We start from the raw sequence: 16,827 nt of genomic DNA, 5'->3' as shown, positions 1-16,827 counted from the left end.
AAGCCTGCACTTCAGAACATCTTCAAAGCACCATCAAGGTTTAGTTTTAATACCATTTTGAGGAAGTGTTATTCTCATTTCAGAGCAGACTCTGACTGTAAGGTTCAAAGCTGAGTCATGGTACAAATGCTAAAAGATGTGCTTCAGTGTAAACCAACGTGGTTTGTTTGGAAAGAAGCACACATGAAGCAATCTGATTTATCTGAAGAAGGACCAGAGACTCAGTGTCTCCACATCCCAAAGTGGATGTGCTTCATAACCTGATGTGCATCACATCACTTCAGAATTGTACCAGGGTCCATGGCTCTGGCCATGCACATGATTTATTCTGAGGTTGATCACATAGAGGGAAGACTAATGATTTATTAAATTTCAAACATTCCTAAACTGACCATGCTATTTTAGATGATCTCTACCAGTTCAAGATTCCTTTTTTTTTTCAGAGGAAACCAGCACAGCTAAAATAATTTATTGCTGTCCCCAGCAAGCTGTGCAGCTTCTTACATTTGCATTTGAAACTGAAATCTCTTCAAGGACAACTGATGATACTTTGATCCCCCTTCTCCATCCTCCACACCCAACTAACTGTCCTTGGATGAATGGCTGTCTATTTTTAATTTTGGAAGTACATGTTATCAGTGGGTTTTCTCACTTTAGTCTGGCATATTAAAATGGAAATAAGAGTAACTTCAGAAAGTTAAAGAAGTTATTTTAAAAGCCTATAGTGGTGACGACCAGAGCTGCAGGCAAAACTTCTATCACTGCCTCTGGATAATGCACCAGTTTCAGATTCCAAGCAAATCTCAACCACTCAAATTTCCATTGGAAAATTTACAGTACAGGTCTGACAGGCCTCACATGGCAAATATGTCTCTGTTTGCAAACTTCAGAACTCACAAGCCATCTTAAGTCTTTGAGGATGAAAACCACCATGGACCATGAACCTTACAGGAGAAAGCCACCTATTTTCTGATTAACGTGGTAGGATTTTGTAGGCTTTTTTTAACAAATGACCCTATTCCTTACACAAGGTTAATTGCTATAATCCTAGCAATCCTCACAAATTCAGAAGAGAGCAAGTCTCAACTGTTGCCAATCCAGCTGTGACATATTCTGTTAGTGCTGGTGAGAGTACAGCCCCACAGCAATGCACGCAAAAAATGACAAGAAAATAAATGGTTTTAAGGAACATCAAAACTAAAGATGTCCACAGAAGTATTACAAAATTAATTATTTGTAAATAATTATTTGTAAATTAATTATTTATGAAATTAATTTATATTAAAAACAAAACTCAAGGGTTTGGCGGTTGTTTTCAAGTAACCTGGCTTGCACTTTACAATTTGTATCATTCGCAGTCTGGAAAGGTTTGGGGTTTAAATGGTACACTCCCAACTAAAACTTTTACAGGGATTACTGTCTGTAACAGCAACACCATATTCCAAGTACACCTCTACACACTGAACTAGCTGGTATCTCAAACTATCTGGGCCTTTGATTTTTTTATCCTTTAATTTTTTTTTTCTTTTTGAAGTGTTGTGTTTCAAAACACGCACCACCTATATGAAGTGTTATAAAATGAAGTACTCCTACCAAAACCTACTTTTTTGTCACTCTAAGAATGGGGGTTAGCTTCTTAAAAGACAAAATTATAGAGGCAGTAAGACTAAATTTAGTAAGCTAAATTTAGTAAGCTAAATTTTATGAGCATTGTTTTTACTCTTCCAGTGAATAAGGGTTCAGAATTAAAAATTAAAGGTGTACTGGATGTTTGCATTTTAGCTTCTCTCCTCTTCCCTTCTTTGGCTAGGGAGTCAAAGGGGATGCGAGTGGAACAGAAGAGGGAGTAAAAGGCAAAAAAATTCCAATATTTGAGGTGTCTCCCTCTAATGTACTCCCTTTGCAGAAAGGAGAAACACTACTGATTTCAGCCACGGACAGAAGGCTACAGCTCTGTAAGGTAAACCAGGTCAGCTGCTCACAGACATACTTTTTACCTTTATAGGCTTTTTATGTGGCCCTTTACTGGAAAGAAATGATCAGTTAATTTCTGGTTACAAACATTGTGCGTAAGCATGGGAGTCCTGAACCCATTCATAGCAGGAAGGAAGCAGTTTTATGAGCTGAAATTTACGAGTCCAAGTGACAAGAACAATGAAGAAGCAGGTTACGCCAGTTCTTACGGGTCAGGAACAAACTCTTGAAGGCTGTCCAGTTTCCTACCCAGCAGCCCACTGCTTTTTCTCCTCAGTTAAGAGCAAGAACTGGAAACTCAGAAGGGCTACAGACCTTAAATCCCTTCTTGGTAATTCAGTGTCTTTGTTTACTTGTACAGCATGCACAGAAAGGGGAATAAGAGCTTCCTTCAAACATCAGTCAAGCTGCCCTTCCTTTGAGAACAACGCTAGAGACGATGTTTGTTATTTCCCCTCTTTCTTTAAAACAGCACAAGACTAGCACCTCTGGAGGTCTTTCTGTAATCCCATGTCCTGTTTTAACCCAGATCGCTGCTTAGCCTTCAGCTGGAAATGCCACATGACAGAACACCCAGAACACAAATCCTGGATGTACACATCCATGTTCAGGACGGGGAAAGAAAAGAACATCAGCATGGGAAAGGAAGCTGTGCAAGGTACTGCAAATCAAGTCCAAATCTCAGTGCAGCATTCAGTGCAATTGTTCACAGATTGCTGTGGACAGTGCTTTTCTCCAGGGCTGCAGAAGGGAAGGAGACCAAGCTTTTTAAGGCAGTTTCCATTCCAATCTCCTCTTGCCACAGGTCTCTGACAGACCCCTCTGACCTCAGCTTCATTCCTCCCCTCTCCTGCCCCAGGTCAGCTCCAGGGCTTGGTTGCTGCCCAGGTCTAAGGGGGCTGTGCAGCATAAAGCGTCTTTGGCAGCATTGCTGACCCTGCTTCTCATTTTTTGTTCTGTTTTTAAAAGTTACTAATAGTTTATTTAAGAGGAGGAGGAAAGAAGAATGTACCCTACATGCCAGGGAAACTTTTTCTTTGGGATTCTCACAGTGACTCTTTGCCTTAAAAGGGAATCTTTGCTTGGCCTCCGGATGCTCTGCTGTAAACAGTCGGTGCCAAGGCATGGCAGGCATGTTAAGGATGACAAGTGCCATAACATCATTTCATAATGCTGCTTCTCAACAGAAAGCCCAAAACATTCTGTAGGGCCAGACTGAGCTCCAGCTGGTGCTGCTGGAAAAGCAAGGAGAACATGGGGCACCTGCACCATGCCATGTCTGGTACATCAGGCCTTTCTGTGCCCTTTGGTAGGCCTCCCCACCACCTGCTGGTGAAGGGGCTGGAGCACAAGTCTTACAGGAACAGCTGACTGAGCTGGGCTTGTGTGACCAAGAGAAAAGGAGCCTCAGGCTACCTTACCACTCTCTACAACTACCTGAAAGGAGGTTGCAGCAAGAAAAGGTCTCTTTTCCCATGTAACAATGGACAGGATAAAAGGAAATGGCCTCAAGGTACAGACTGTGTATAAGAAAAAATTTCTTCACCAAATAGTTATCAGGCACTGGAGCAGGCTGCCCAGGGAACTGGTGGAGTCACCATCCCTGGAAGTATTTATGATGTGTGGATATGATTTAATGGCAGACTCAATGACCTCAAGGGTCTTTTCTATCCCCAACAGCTACGATTCTTCTTGCCTCCCTGGTATGTCACCTCCCAGCACAAGCTCAGTGTTTGCCCACAGTGGTGCGTCAGAGGCACATTAACTCCCCTGCTGCAACTCCCAGAGTCTGCTGGAGCCCAGGGTCCCCCACAATGTCTCTGGGAAGGGTTCCCCACCTTGTCTCCAATGCAGCTCTGGGAAGAATGGCTGCAGAGGCAAGGCCAGGCACGCCACAGCTCAGCTAATGCTATAAAAATGCACAGAGTGCATTCTTGTGGTAGAACAGACTGCACTGGAGTTCCATTTCTTCCCTGGGCCTACCTGCCAGAACTCCTCCCCCACACTGAACAGAGGTTTCCACCTTCCTGACTGCATAGTCCTTGCCCTCTCCAGGTTCCCCTCCAGATCACACAACTGGGACACCAGGGAAGCCATGTCCAATGGGAAACAAACAGACTACTTTTTTCTAGGAGCCAGTGATATAATTTAAATGAAACAATTCACTAGAAGAAACAAAATTACCCAAGCAATATGCACTTGTTGTTCATTTTGAAATATTCTCTTTTATCTTGGTGGCAAAAAGCCCTCACATACCCCAACCAGGGGTTTCCAGCACGAAGGCTCAGCAAGATTCTTTTCTTAAGCAACTTAATACAATCCAAATTTCTGGTAATTAGTGGAATAGAAAATAAAAAGGACTAATCTTTCCTATTTTCAACATCTCTTCACGGAGCCAAGTAAGGTCTGTGGTAACAGAGATTCAGTAGGTCATAGACAAAGTGTTGTAATAAATAATTTACTCAATATTTAGAACAAACCACACAGCAGAGGACTGAGTTAGTCGTGCCCAAGTCCCGAGCCTGGGAATGACATGGAGTGGTGGCTTTTGTTCTTGTTTTTTAATTCTCCAGTTGGCAAATTGCCTGAAAGGAAGCCAAAACTGAGCAGAAAGAGGGCAAACCTCAAATCCCTGCTTGAGAAGGAGTCTCATAGTATATTCTCTCATGCTTGCAATTCTTCCTCCCCTGGAATGGCACTCAGAGCAGACCCTGGTGTGGGGGACAAGAGAGGCCACCCCATGCTGATTCCTTAGAACATCTCTGCCCAGCCATTCATCAGCTGAAAACTCAGGCTGGAGCTCAGATCTGGGCTTTGTCTTGTTAACACACAGCTCACTTCAGTCCCAAGGCAAACATTCCAAACCCATCAGGCCCATACACAATTCTAAGATAAGGATGCTCCTGTATCCTTGCCTCCCCTTAGAGGAAAAATGCCATTAGTATACAAGCAACACAAATGCTTCCTCATCATCCCCCACTGCTAAATATAATCCCATTCTGCAGCCACACAGCAGCACCAGGATTCATTTCAGCACCAGGTATCTGCATATGTCAATGTTTACATCTCAGCTGGTTCTCCAAGGACCTTTGGAAAGCAGCAGAGATAAATATTTCTTTCCTAAAACAAAAAACATTGCAGTCCAAGGCAGAGATCTACAGCATACCTTCCATTTCTCTAATTAAAACACCCAGAGGAAGGAGAAAATTGGCTCTCCACTGAAAGCTGACCATGGCAGAGCCAGTGAGCCTGGTTGTTACATGTGCTGCCGTGGAAAGGTCACCCCAGAGCCTTGAGAACAAGTGATCTGCACCAAGATTTGAAATCAAGTTTTGGGTGGTTTTAACACCTTTTTCACTCTGGGGAAGACAAATATAGATCTGTCAGGTTTGTTTTTATAGTCAGAGGAGTATTTTTTCAGCAGACAATTTGAAAATCTGGAGGTCAGAAATACTACCTGCAGAGAACAAGGAAAAACAATGTAATTGACCAAAAAAAAGTGTTTTAGCTCTCTTTTTAGGTTTTTAAACTCTTCAAATGGAAAGAAGAATTTAATGTACTGTAGCAACACCACAAAAAACATCTCAATTAACAAATCTACTCCCTGTGTCTTTTCTGATATGTCTATTAATTTAATCAGTGATTTATTATCCTCTAATCTCCTACTGGAACACCGAATTATTTTGACTTTTACGTCATTATTAAATTCGGGTTTTGGCAGCAACTGCCCCTCCTGGCTACTCTGATACAGCCCTGTTATCTCCAGATGAGCACATCCAGTACCTTGTGGTGCACCTTTGTAGGGAAGGAGTTCACCACCAGAGCACATAAATCACTACAGCCACTGTTATGTCCCAACCCTGATGACTTTTGTAGAGCTGGAAGACTGCAAAGCTACCTTTTTATTTCCAAACCAAGCAAATTTGATTTGGAAACCTCATGGCCTTGTAAGTGCGGGATTTCACAACATAGCTTGCACAGAGTTGCTTTTCAGGATGGAACTGTGCTTTAATTGCTGAGAATTATTTCACCATGGCAACCTGGCTTCAGCAATCAGACTTCTTGCTATATAGCCCAAGATACACAAATGCAGACAGCTCGTTCTGTTCAGAGAGTACCAGGGTGCAGACAAGTTTGTCTTTGTAAAAAATGGTTTTGTTTCCTCACTGCCATCTTGCCTTGTGAGCTCTCTTTGTATGACAACAGCCAAAAATTAACTGACAATACAGACTAGTTTCCTGCACCACTGTAGCCTAAAGAAAACCTGCAACTGCAAAATCATGTTAGATATGGAGGTCAAGCTTACCCATATACTGTGTTTTGGAAGATGGGTGCATATAGTGTCTCATGTACTTGCAATGTGAAATCACAACTATCTAGGCACAAAAGGTGTCTTGTATCAGAAGGCAAATTAGTTTTTTCTGTAGGGAAGAGATAAAAAATAAATTCAGCACCTGCCTTCCTGCTACAGTTCCACCTTGGAAAATGACACCTCTATCACACAGTAGGCAGGACTTAAAACAGCTGAAACCTTCACATAAACTTTGTCTGCTTTCCATCTAAAAAAATGTGGTTTAAAGAGACAGAAATCAGAAATGTGCTAGGGCACACCACAACTGAGAGTGCACGTGGAAACACAGGTATCAACACAGCTACTTCAAACAGCTTGCTTTGCAGGAGCTTCAGTATAAACTCAGATACACAGCATGAGGGAAAAAAAAAGCCTAACTTGTTTTCACTATTCATAAGCAATTTTGCATGCCTGCACCTGTCACCTCACTTTTAAAGCATGTGTACTAGCACACACATGTGCATCTTGCTGCACTGAGACACACAGCTGGGGGGAAAATTCAATCATCTACCAGTCATTACTTATTGAGCAGGTTGGGCAAAGAAATACCACTGTGCCCACCTAAAATTTTCATCCTCTGTACCAAGCTCCACAAACTCATCTCTTACACTTCTAGTTAACCACAGCATTTTAATTAGGAAGGATATTTATTCACCAGAAAATATTATGGGTCAAGGTCACTTCTCAATGGTAGAGATCAAAAACTTCCCCCCGCCCCCCCCCCCTTTTATGGGGGAAATATTTTGTCTTTAATTTAAACACAAGTCAGTTCAGGTAAGTCCCATCTCTCCTGGCATGCCTTAGACCAGATCCTGTGAGGAGAAGCAGATCCTTTCAGTTTTAGTGTGAACTATCTTGCTAAACTTAAAAATTGAAGTCCATAGAAGCCATAAATTGTGTCTCCTCACAGGGTCAGAAAGTCAGTGGGAAAAGGAATCAAAGCATTATCTTAACTAGGCAACTTTCATTAACAAATGATACATACAAACTTTCACTAGTGTAACCATTCAGTTAATTTTTAAAGATTTTTGACAGAATGATGCAATGCTCTCTTCAGTTTTGTCAACAATAGCACACAGCTGTTTCAGAATTTCTTAGAAAACATCACATTGAAGCTTTTCTGTACAACAGAGGAAGGAAAAAAATCTGTTTAGAATACAAACTATGGATTCATAGGCCAAAGTAAAGAACATTTGAATGACTAGTTGAAAAAAATAGTAGGGTGGGTAATAGTTTAATTACTTGTACAGTTAGATCACTGTTAATTAGCTAGTGGGATAGCAGTGATTCCTAACCTTAATTTATTACTTTTTCAAATACAGCACGGGAGACTGAAAAGCAAGTAGAAACACCTTTATCCACTATCAACCAGGAAAAAAAACATAGATATACCCAAACTTGCAGTGTTACCTCCAAGAGCCTGTTAAGATACAAATTCAGTGTTTTAATTAAATGCTGAAAGCACAACCAAGAAATTGGTTAAGGAAAACTAGTAATTTTCAAAAACAAATACTAAAATTAGATGCACAGCTCTGTATGGAGGTTGTTTCATTCCCTTGGCTGCACGAGCAAATGACAAAAAGGATCTTTAACTGTTCATGAGGGACTTGCAAATGATCAGGTCATAGAAGCTGAGACCAACACCTGAGACATTCCTCAAAACCCAATGTGAAGCCACACTTCTGCCCCAGCTTTTGCAAGAGTCACCCCTCAAAGCAAGGGATGGTTATGTGTGGATTTAAAAATATACTGATTTGAATGATATACCTAGACATGAAAAAACCTTTCTATGCTGCAAAGCAACAGAAAAATAACTATTTCAGTTGAGAAATAATACAGCTTCCCCTCCGTCCCACACAGAATGTGGTCTCAAGACCTCAGCTTTATCTTTTCCCTGCATAATTTAAAAAAAAATTATCAGTCACATCAAACCGGGGAATCTGTAAAAGAAGGAATCAGCAAAGCCTCTTTATCAGAATTTTCCTTTTCCCTGCTGGGAAAAGCATCCTGCTGACAGGCAGCACCCTCCCTGTAAGGCTTTGGTGTTCTGAGCCTGGGATGTGTGCACACATTGGACTGAAGAGCAGATCTGGCTGTCGGGGCTTGAGTGGAGCCAGCAAGGTGCACCTCATGTCATCCCTCCTCTGTGTGAAGTTACATAAACCAACAATGAAGAAACCCAAGCCTTCTTTCTTCAGCAATTCCATGTACTTTGGGTGGTGTTCCAGGACTACTTTTTCTAGATAGTAAACTAAGAATTTTAATATTGTGCCACTAGCTGCCTTTCTGAGGACAGCTGCACTCACTGCTGATTTTTCTTTTTTAAAAAATAAAAGGAATCACACAGACATCCTCAATGCTCCTTTCACCTGGGGAACATCTGCTACCACGCGTTCCTGCTGTCTGAACAAAAGCACTTCTAAACTTATTTCTGTAGCAGACAGGAAAGAACTTGAAAAATTAACAGACAGAATTTCTGACAAGCTCAAGCAGCCTGGCTTCAGTGCTAATGGGCTTCATTCACTCAAAGAAGCATATTTGGTCTTCAGAAAGCTGGAAGAAAGTGTTAAACCATACATCCAACCCCCTTTCAAGAGACTAGGTGCTGGCAGCTCTTAAAAGAAATGCAACATCTCTTCTCTGACAGTAATTTGCTGAAGTTTTAGTTAAGATTCTGTTGAAGCCCACAGCACCAGGGATTAAGAAAAGAATTTTAGAATTCCCCTCAACAAAATAACACACTAACAAACTCAATTTTGGTGTAATCACAGAGAGATGTACCATAGAGGAACAGATGGATTTTGCCTCAGCCATCCTAAAACACAGGACAACTTACAGGAGATCACATTCCTAACACCACACCTCTTAAAAAATCAACAAATGGGAACAGAAAAGCTCTTCTACAGAGAACTTTTTTTCTCCTAAAAACCTACCTGGTAAAGGTCTTGGAGTGCACAGATGTTTGATATCCCAGAGAAGACAGACAGAAATTGTGTGAAATAGGTAACTTTCCCATAAAGTGCAGCACGAGAAACATGGGCTATTGCAACACAGGAAAAAAAGAGACAAACCAGGAATTGTAGTCAACACCCAGAAGGATGAATGTTGCACACTCATACTTCACTCATATATAAATGGAATAATCTTCCAGACTGCAACAGGCAGCTAAAATCTGGAATAAATCTGGAATAAACAAAAAATGCATACCAAGAAAACAAGATAAAAGAAGGGTGAATAATTTCACAAGTCTGAGGATACAGTCAAATCTATTCTTTGTAAAGTGTCCAGGAGGCATCTTCAGTAAAAAAAGAAGCAAGCATACTTTTACCTCTAAACAAGAGGAAAATGCTATTAAACCTTGGCCAGGAGCCCTTTCTGTATGAGCTCTGGAGACACCTTAGAGGGTTGTTTCAACACAGAGAATTTTAGCAGTGCTCTCCCTCTGGCTATCACTTCACAGGATGTGGAACATCACCTAAATACATCTCAGTGCTGTAAATACCTCTGAATAAAGGCACCAAGTTCTTCATTAAGGTAATACACTGTACATGGTTCAGCAATGTTCACAAAGGATTCACAGAGGATTAACCCAAAGAAACAGAGGATTGCCTGGCATGCTGGACCCACCTGGGAGACACAGCACCTTTGCAGAGCACAGCTCCAAGTCCTGAGCTCCAGCAAGAGCCCCAGTCATGGCATGGCTTTGCCAGAGATATCTGACAGTCTCCTGGGGGACTGAACGTCAGGGAGAGCACTACAAGTTTTGTGTCTACAGCCAAAAGAGACTTTGCTACCTGTGTATGCTGGGAACACCCAGCACACACAGGGAGAGCCCCCTCTCCAGCAGGCACATTCCAGCCAGATGAGCCCACCAGGCTGGCAATGCCACCCAGGCCTGCCGTGAGGACAGGACACTTGTGTCCAAAAGCAATCTCCACAAGTACATCCATGCTCCCATCCGCACAGAAGAGCCACTGGAGTCCCTTCTGCCTGGTCACCCTTTGCCAAAGCACAAGATGTTACTGCCCCACAGTGTCACCAGTCCTTTCTAAGCAGCTGAGAGTCACAAAAGGCCATCATTGTATGAGGAATCAGCTCCTGTTACGGAAATATTCAGCAGGACACAGCATGACAACTAGTGATGTCAGCTGCCCTGAACCAAACATTTTGAACTATTTCGGTACAACGGAAAATTGTGGGAGGGAGAAAGAAAAAGAACAGGATAAAAATAGCCAACATGGCTCTGGAGAGCATTTTGCCTATAAGCCCCTTTCCCTCCATACTGTCCTCCCTCCCTTCTCTTCTGTCTGTCCCAGGCTTTTGCATTAATCAGATCAGCTAGTGCTAAACAAGGCTCTTCTAATTACTTTCTAATACTATGAACTGGACTAAATTATTGAAAAATGTTTCTGCCTAAATTAGAATAAAACAGGATTGATTGTTTAAGTATTTGCTTTAGTCCTGCTGATACACACAAGTGTCACAGAGAACAGCTGTCTTCAGCCATGGGAGTCCAGGCAGCAGAGAAGCTTCTATGCTCCTACCCATCTATGTCCTGGTTCGTGAACACAAGACAATCTTGCATGATCACCTAAAAGCCAAAACACAATGTCAAAATCAAATTGGTTTCTTCCTCATCTTGCTATGAATTGAGAAAGAGAGAAGGAACTTAATTTTGCAAAACCTTTTGAGTGCTGGCTATAAAAATACATAGCAGCATCCAGATACCAACTCAAACTTGCTAATTTATCCGAATGAAACAATCATTATCACCCTATCACTGAAGACAAGTAACTACACTCTTGAAAAGCACTTAGCCAAAAAAGAGTGGGGCTGGTTGTTTTATTTTTAGTTGGTCTCCAAATCAATGCCTGTGTAGCACTGTAAAAAGGGAGGCTCTTTTGAGAAAAGGGAGGTTTAATGTATCTATTTCCACTCATCCAGGATGATGTGTAGATATAAACCATACTGTAATTTATCCAATGATGTTACACAGTGCCATCACAACTCTGTAGCCTGCATCATTCCTCTTTCCTACTACTGTATCCCTGATTAATAGCCAACTATCCCAGAGGGACTCAGTTCCACTGGAGACTTAAAGGAAAACACAAAGACTAGGAAGCTGCATGGGGAATAGCCTCTGAAAATTGCCAGCACAGGACCCAAAGTGTCACAGCACTGCAAACACACTTGAGCATCTGCATCAGGACTCAGGCACTGGCGGAGACAGTGAACATTTTGTCCTCAACTCAGCAGCTTGTGGCCCTGAAAAATGCTTATGGCTGCCTCTTTACCCGCTGTGACCAAAGAAGGGAGAGATCCCAGGAACCCGAGTCTTCCTTCCACTTGTTCTGCTTGAGGCCAGTAAAATGCAGACTTCTGCAAGGAAACTGGCAGGAATCCATAGTGTCACAAGAAACTTGGACAATTAATGAAATAATGCTAAAAATTAGAATAATATTCCAAGTTTTGACATTATACTCTTTGCTCTTTCCCCTTCCGCATCTCTCAAGGACCACCAACTCACGGAAATCAAAATAACAAAATCCAGACATACTGCATCCATTTTAGGTTTTTCTTCCTCTCTAATTATGGGCTAAATAATAGCACAATTCATTACAGAAAAGGGGAAAAAATGACATTCATGTATTTCAAAAACATATGAAGTGAAATGAAATTAAACAGCCCTAATTAAACACCATGTTAAAGGACTTCTCAGCTATGCTGTGACTAATTTAAAGGGGAGATGACACTCTCCTACTGTGTCTCAATTTTTTTTTAATCATTACAAGTGCGCAACCTTGGTCCCATCCCTGAAGTGTTAAACACAGTTTACTAACCAATATGATGAAAGATACAAGCATCTCCAGAGTTCTTCATAGCTGAATCACTAATAATTTAAAAGAGCAATAAACCTAACTGTGGCTTTCATAAAACATTAATTAGAAAGACTGAGAACACATCTGTTGCTTTTGTTACATTTTTCCCCCCTTTCTGGTTCAGCTGTCTTTCCCCCACGCTCTTTTAAACTCTTCTCAGGTTCTCAGGACTGCTCTTCTCATGAAGCCTTTCTGCTTCCTCACACCTCCCTCCTCCTTTCCTCGGTATCGATTCCTCCTCTGGCAGCTGTTACTGCTAACGTGTGGCACACAGAGTACTCAGCAGGCAGGAGGAGCTGGACCTGCTAATGAGAACAACTTGCGAGTTAAAAGATCCAAGTGCGTTAGTTGGAACTACTCAAACTGGACGTAAATAACACAACAAATCTGCTATGTAGGAAATCAAACTGATTAACTATTGCACAAGAACACCTGAGCTTTATAATTCACAAGCAGGACAGAGATGGGAGTGGAAGCAGTTTAGAGTGAACAAAGGTATTCTATTCCTTGTCCATTGTGAATTTCTGCAATTCCTTGGCAGGAAACTGTGACCATGACAGCTCCCAGTTAGGCCTGAGAAAAGAGCTTAAAATGCAGCAGGGGCTGCTCATAACACCGGGCTGTGCACAAGCAAGATACCCTTCAATCTCATCACCAAGCCACTGGTGATGGCCTGACCAACACGAGAAAAATTACTCCATACAGAGCTCAGCATTGTATAGACTGCAGAAAACTCCATCAGTAGTTCCAGGTGGCCAAGCTTAGAAGTGGTATTTGATACGTTTCCTCTGAAAGAGATAGCAAGATATTACAGTAATTTGGGATACATCTCCTTTAACTTCTTATGACTACAACTTAAGTATTACCACATGAGGTGGTCACTCTGTCATTGCAGGCATTGCACCTCTGCATTCAGACACAAAGCATTTAAGGTACCCGTTCTTTTCTACCACCAATAAGGTGGACAAAGCTCAGCTGTGGGTGCCTCTGTTCAGAGAAATCTCATCCCAGCTGTCACTAACAAGCCACCATTTTTGGCCTAAATGAGGTCCCATGTGGTTCCTTCTTCCACCATCACTGACTGGGCTCACACTTTCTGAAGCACGAATATCCCATTCTGCAATAAGGAAACTTTGATTGGATGTAGTATTTACCTGGCTCCTCACCAGCGCCTCTGCTTTCACACTGCCTGAGCTCTTTACAGAACAGGATGAGTTTCTATTTTACAGAACAAAGCAAGATAGTAAGACAGGTAAGGTCAGATAAGGCATCTGAAGCAGATTTAAGGGGAGAAATACAAGAACCAGTATGGCATCTAAAGAAAGTTTTTTGTGATTTCACATTTCTCTCTCACTACGAGCCAAAGGAGATAACCCAGACCAAAAAGACACATTAAAAGAACATTTAACTACAAAACAGTAATCACTCCCATCTAGTAACAGCTCATCAAAATATTAATTCATGAGTCCAAAAAATTTCATGTGTGACAATATTTTCCTGCTTTCACAATAGTTTTACAATACACGTCAAAAATAAATCTCAGAAGAAAAGCAAAATTATGCACAATTTCTGCGTGTACTCCAGTAGGAGGAGAAAGACTGAGGTTAATGTTCCATCTTTTAAAAAGCGTGCACTGAACAAATTAAAAATATATGTTTCACTTCTAAGTCATAGGAACTTACCTATAGTATAAAATAAACAGCCATAGATACTTAACAAAAGGTTTGGCAATTCTTTCCTACAGAGGCACCCATCTATTTACATCTGGGAGTACTGCCAATAGAACAGCTACCAAAAACTTCAAAAGGTTCACATCATGAATAGCAAGTCGCTGGCCAAAGGATTTTATGATATGACCAGCTGTGTAACACCGTATAGAATTATAGACGTGCTGCCCCCAAAAATGCAAAGAAGGGACGTTAAACTTGTTTAAAAGCTAAAAGAGAAAATTCAATTCATTAAATTAATGCTTGTTACGGGAAAATATTTTTAACAGGGGAAAAAAAAAAACCAAACAACTGCACTACGGAACTTTTGAAAGAGCAAATCTAAGCAGCTGTTCCCACCAACGCTGCTCCGAGCCCAGCGAACTCCTCTAGCTGAAGTCCCAGCTAGAGCTCAGCCGCTTTGTGATCAGAACATTCTGCTTTAATAAATGGCTCCCTTAAACTCGCTTGGGGAGAGACATGAGTCAACAGAGGAAGAGAGGGATAATGTTTCTGTTGACAAACATTTAACAATTGGCAACAGACAGTAGGAAACGGGGACGAACGAAAAGCTTGCCAAATAAAGTTATGCTGAAGGAACAAGGCTCCTTTTTGGAGCAGCACTTCAACTCTCCAGATTCCAGAAAAATATCTGAATACAACCAAAATAAAAAAGCTACAGTTGTTGAAGAAAGAGGCTTCTAATCCTAATATTTGTGGTGACGTTTTTCCCTACCAACCAGAACGGGTCAGAACTCCTCCGAATCAAATTACTGCATATCCTTTGCCAAAGAGTCTGGTTTTGGTCTCAGTAGTCATCCACGATTCAGTGTTCACACAAGCCCTTCTCTGAGCTGCATGAGCAATTTTCCCCCCTCATCTTACAACATTTCTGTAGAAAACGTGCCAAAGCATATGTAGCATCTTGGTCAGACTCCTTATTCAGGCAAGCCAGGACCTTCACTGTCTGATTACGTCCTGGAAACTCAGTTCTCATGAAAGCGCAAACAAACCCCGACTGCCGTATTAAGGGGGAACAAATGTTCCTCTCCAAGCGCTTGTTGCTGCTCCAACTTCCAGCCGCCCGATCGCTACACAGGACCCAGAGGGAGCCAAAAGCAGCCTCCCTCCTTCCTCCAGCGAGGAGCGGGGCTCAGAGCTGGAGCTTTCGCTCCAGCCCCAGCTCCGTCCTGTGCCGGGATGCCCCGTGGGCAGCCGCCCTGCCCGCCCGGCGCCACGGCCCCCGCCGCACCCGCCCTTACCGCAGCACTTTGCCCACCGCCTGCAGGACCATCTTGCAGCTTAATCCAGCCTTGGGGCTCTGGGCGAGCACGGGCCGTTCACCGGGCAGGCTGCAGTGATCCCCCACCATGGTACGGCGGTGCGGAGCGGCGACCGCAGCCCGCTCGGCCCCGGCTCGCCGCCGCTGTCCCGGCCGCCCGCCCCCGGCGGCCCCGCCAATGGCGCTGGGGGCGGGCGGTGCGCGGCTCCTCCGCCCGCCCCGCCCGCCCGCCCGAGCAGGGCCCCGCGCCGCCCCCGCGCCCTCGGCGCTGCGGCCGCTCGGGCGGCGCGGCCCGGCCGCGTTACACAACGCGGGCAGTGCCGGCACGGGAGAGCGCGGCTGGCCGGCACCAGCACCCACAGAACAATCCTCCACCCCTTTCTTTGGCAGCCGCAGAACAAGCAAGGCGAACGAGGACGGTGCCTGACGGACCGGACACGGGGCAAACGTTCTGCTTTGCTGCCTGCACTAGCCAGGTTGGACTCCCGGTGAGAAACGGGAATAACGATGTCTTTTGCCAGCAAGACTTTGCACTGCTCTCAGTGCTCTGTGTCACATGCAAGGACACGGGCTACCAGAGCTACAGTCTTACCAAGCGCATGGCAGCCCAGCAATGACACCGAGACCTTTATTAGAGACACTTAAACAGAGGAAGGGTGCAGAAGAAGGCTATAAACAGCAAGAGATGACTTGCCATTGTGACCAGAGTTAAGAGCTAAGCACTGGGTAATGGTTCTCGGAGGATGAGTGATTAAGCAGTGTCCCCAAACACAAGATCCATTGTGACCCACGTTCACTTGTGCCTGGATAAACCACATGGCCATGCTTTTTCCTAACAGACCTTAGAAAGGCACTGTCCAACTCCTTCACCGTGCCTTGTAAACACCAGCCCACATCCCTTTTGGACAGGCAGCTGTGCCCACAGGTTGCAGATGTAGCATTTAGAGCCAGATCACAACAAAAAATGTGACAGGTGTGGCATAATGGGACCTATAACAGAAAGTCTTGAGGACATTACTTATTCTGACACGCTGAAGCCTGGCCCGTGACATCTCAGAGGAGACAGTAGGTTTGCCATTTTAAGTACACCTGCAAGACTAGCTGCAATCGGAAGGGGCAATTCCCCGTTCAGAATATAGCCAAGTGTTCCAGTCTGCCTACTGAATAGGCATCTTCCCCTGTAAACAGAAGGCAAACAGGCTTGTTGAATTCAGTTTAGCACAAACAGTGACTTTGCTGCTGCCACCAACCTGGCATCACCCGGTCAAAGCAGGCTGGAATGTGGCTGCTGTTTGCACAAACCCCAGAAACCGCAGCCCCGTGATGCAACCTGAAGGAAAAATGTGCTGCTGCTCAGTCCCGAAGCATCTACCCAGGCAGGGGTGTTTGTCAGCTATGCACTTTGAGTTCCATGTCCAAGTTAGGCCTCCTCACCCTTGTGAGGCAGAAGATACTTTGATTCCCACTGTACAAGCAATCCACTTAAGATGGAGTTTTAATGACTTCACTGATAGCACACAGGAAGCCTGCAGCTGAACACAGGTTGGTTTTCCCCACTGAATCCTGGCATTTCATTCAGTAGATAATCCAACCTGTGAAAAATCTGATGCTCTGTCAACCTTGTCCCCAAGTAAG

General features: G+C 43.4%; 1 protein-coding gene across 6 annotated transcripts in view; it reads right to left on the bottom strand.

Moving 5' to 3' along the window:
* The window catches only part of MOB2 (MOB kinase activator 2), a 109,617-nt gene that overhangs the window by 14,349 nt on the left and 78,441 nt on the right, over positions 1 to 16,827 (bottom strand). The window contains exons 1-2 of one of the 6 annotated variants that reach the window (XM_085580158.1): positions 15,173 to 15,343; positions 9,259 to 9,365 (exon numbers count right to left, since the gene is read on the bottom strand). The exons of 4 other annotated variants lie outside the window; for them this stretch is intronic. In XM_085580158.1, coding sequence (XP_085436284.1) covers positions 9,259 to 9,362 — 104 coding nt within the window. In that variant the 5' untranslated portion in view covers positions 9,363 to 9,365; positions 15,173 to 15,343. Of the gene's footprint in view, positions 1 to 9,258; positions 9,366 to 15,172; positions 15,344 to 16,827 lie in introns of those variants that run through there. One more of the 6 variants, XM_021526717.3, reaches the window with a different exon arrangement.

Source organism: Lonchura striata, chromosome 5 (assembly GCF_050655825.1).
Source record: "Lonchura striata isolate lonStrDom1 chromosome 5, ASM5065582v1, whole genome shotgun sequence".
NCBI classification, from domain to species: Eukaryota; Metazoa; Chordata; class Aves; order Passeriformes; family Estrildidae; genus Lonchura; species Lonchura striata.
This window is presented reverse-complemented; position numbering and strand designations above follow the sequence as displayed.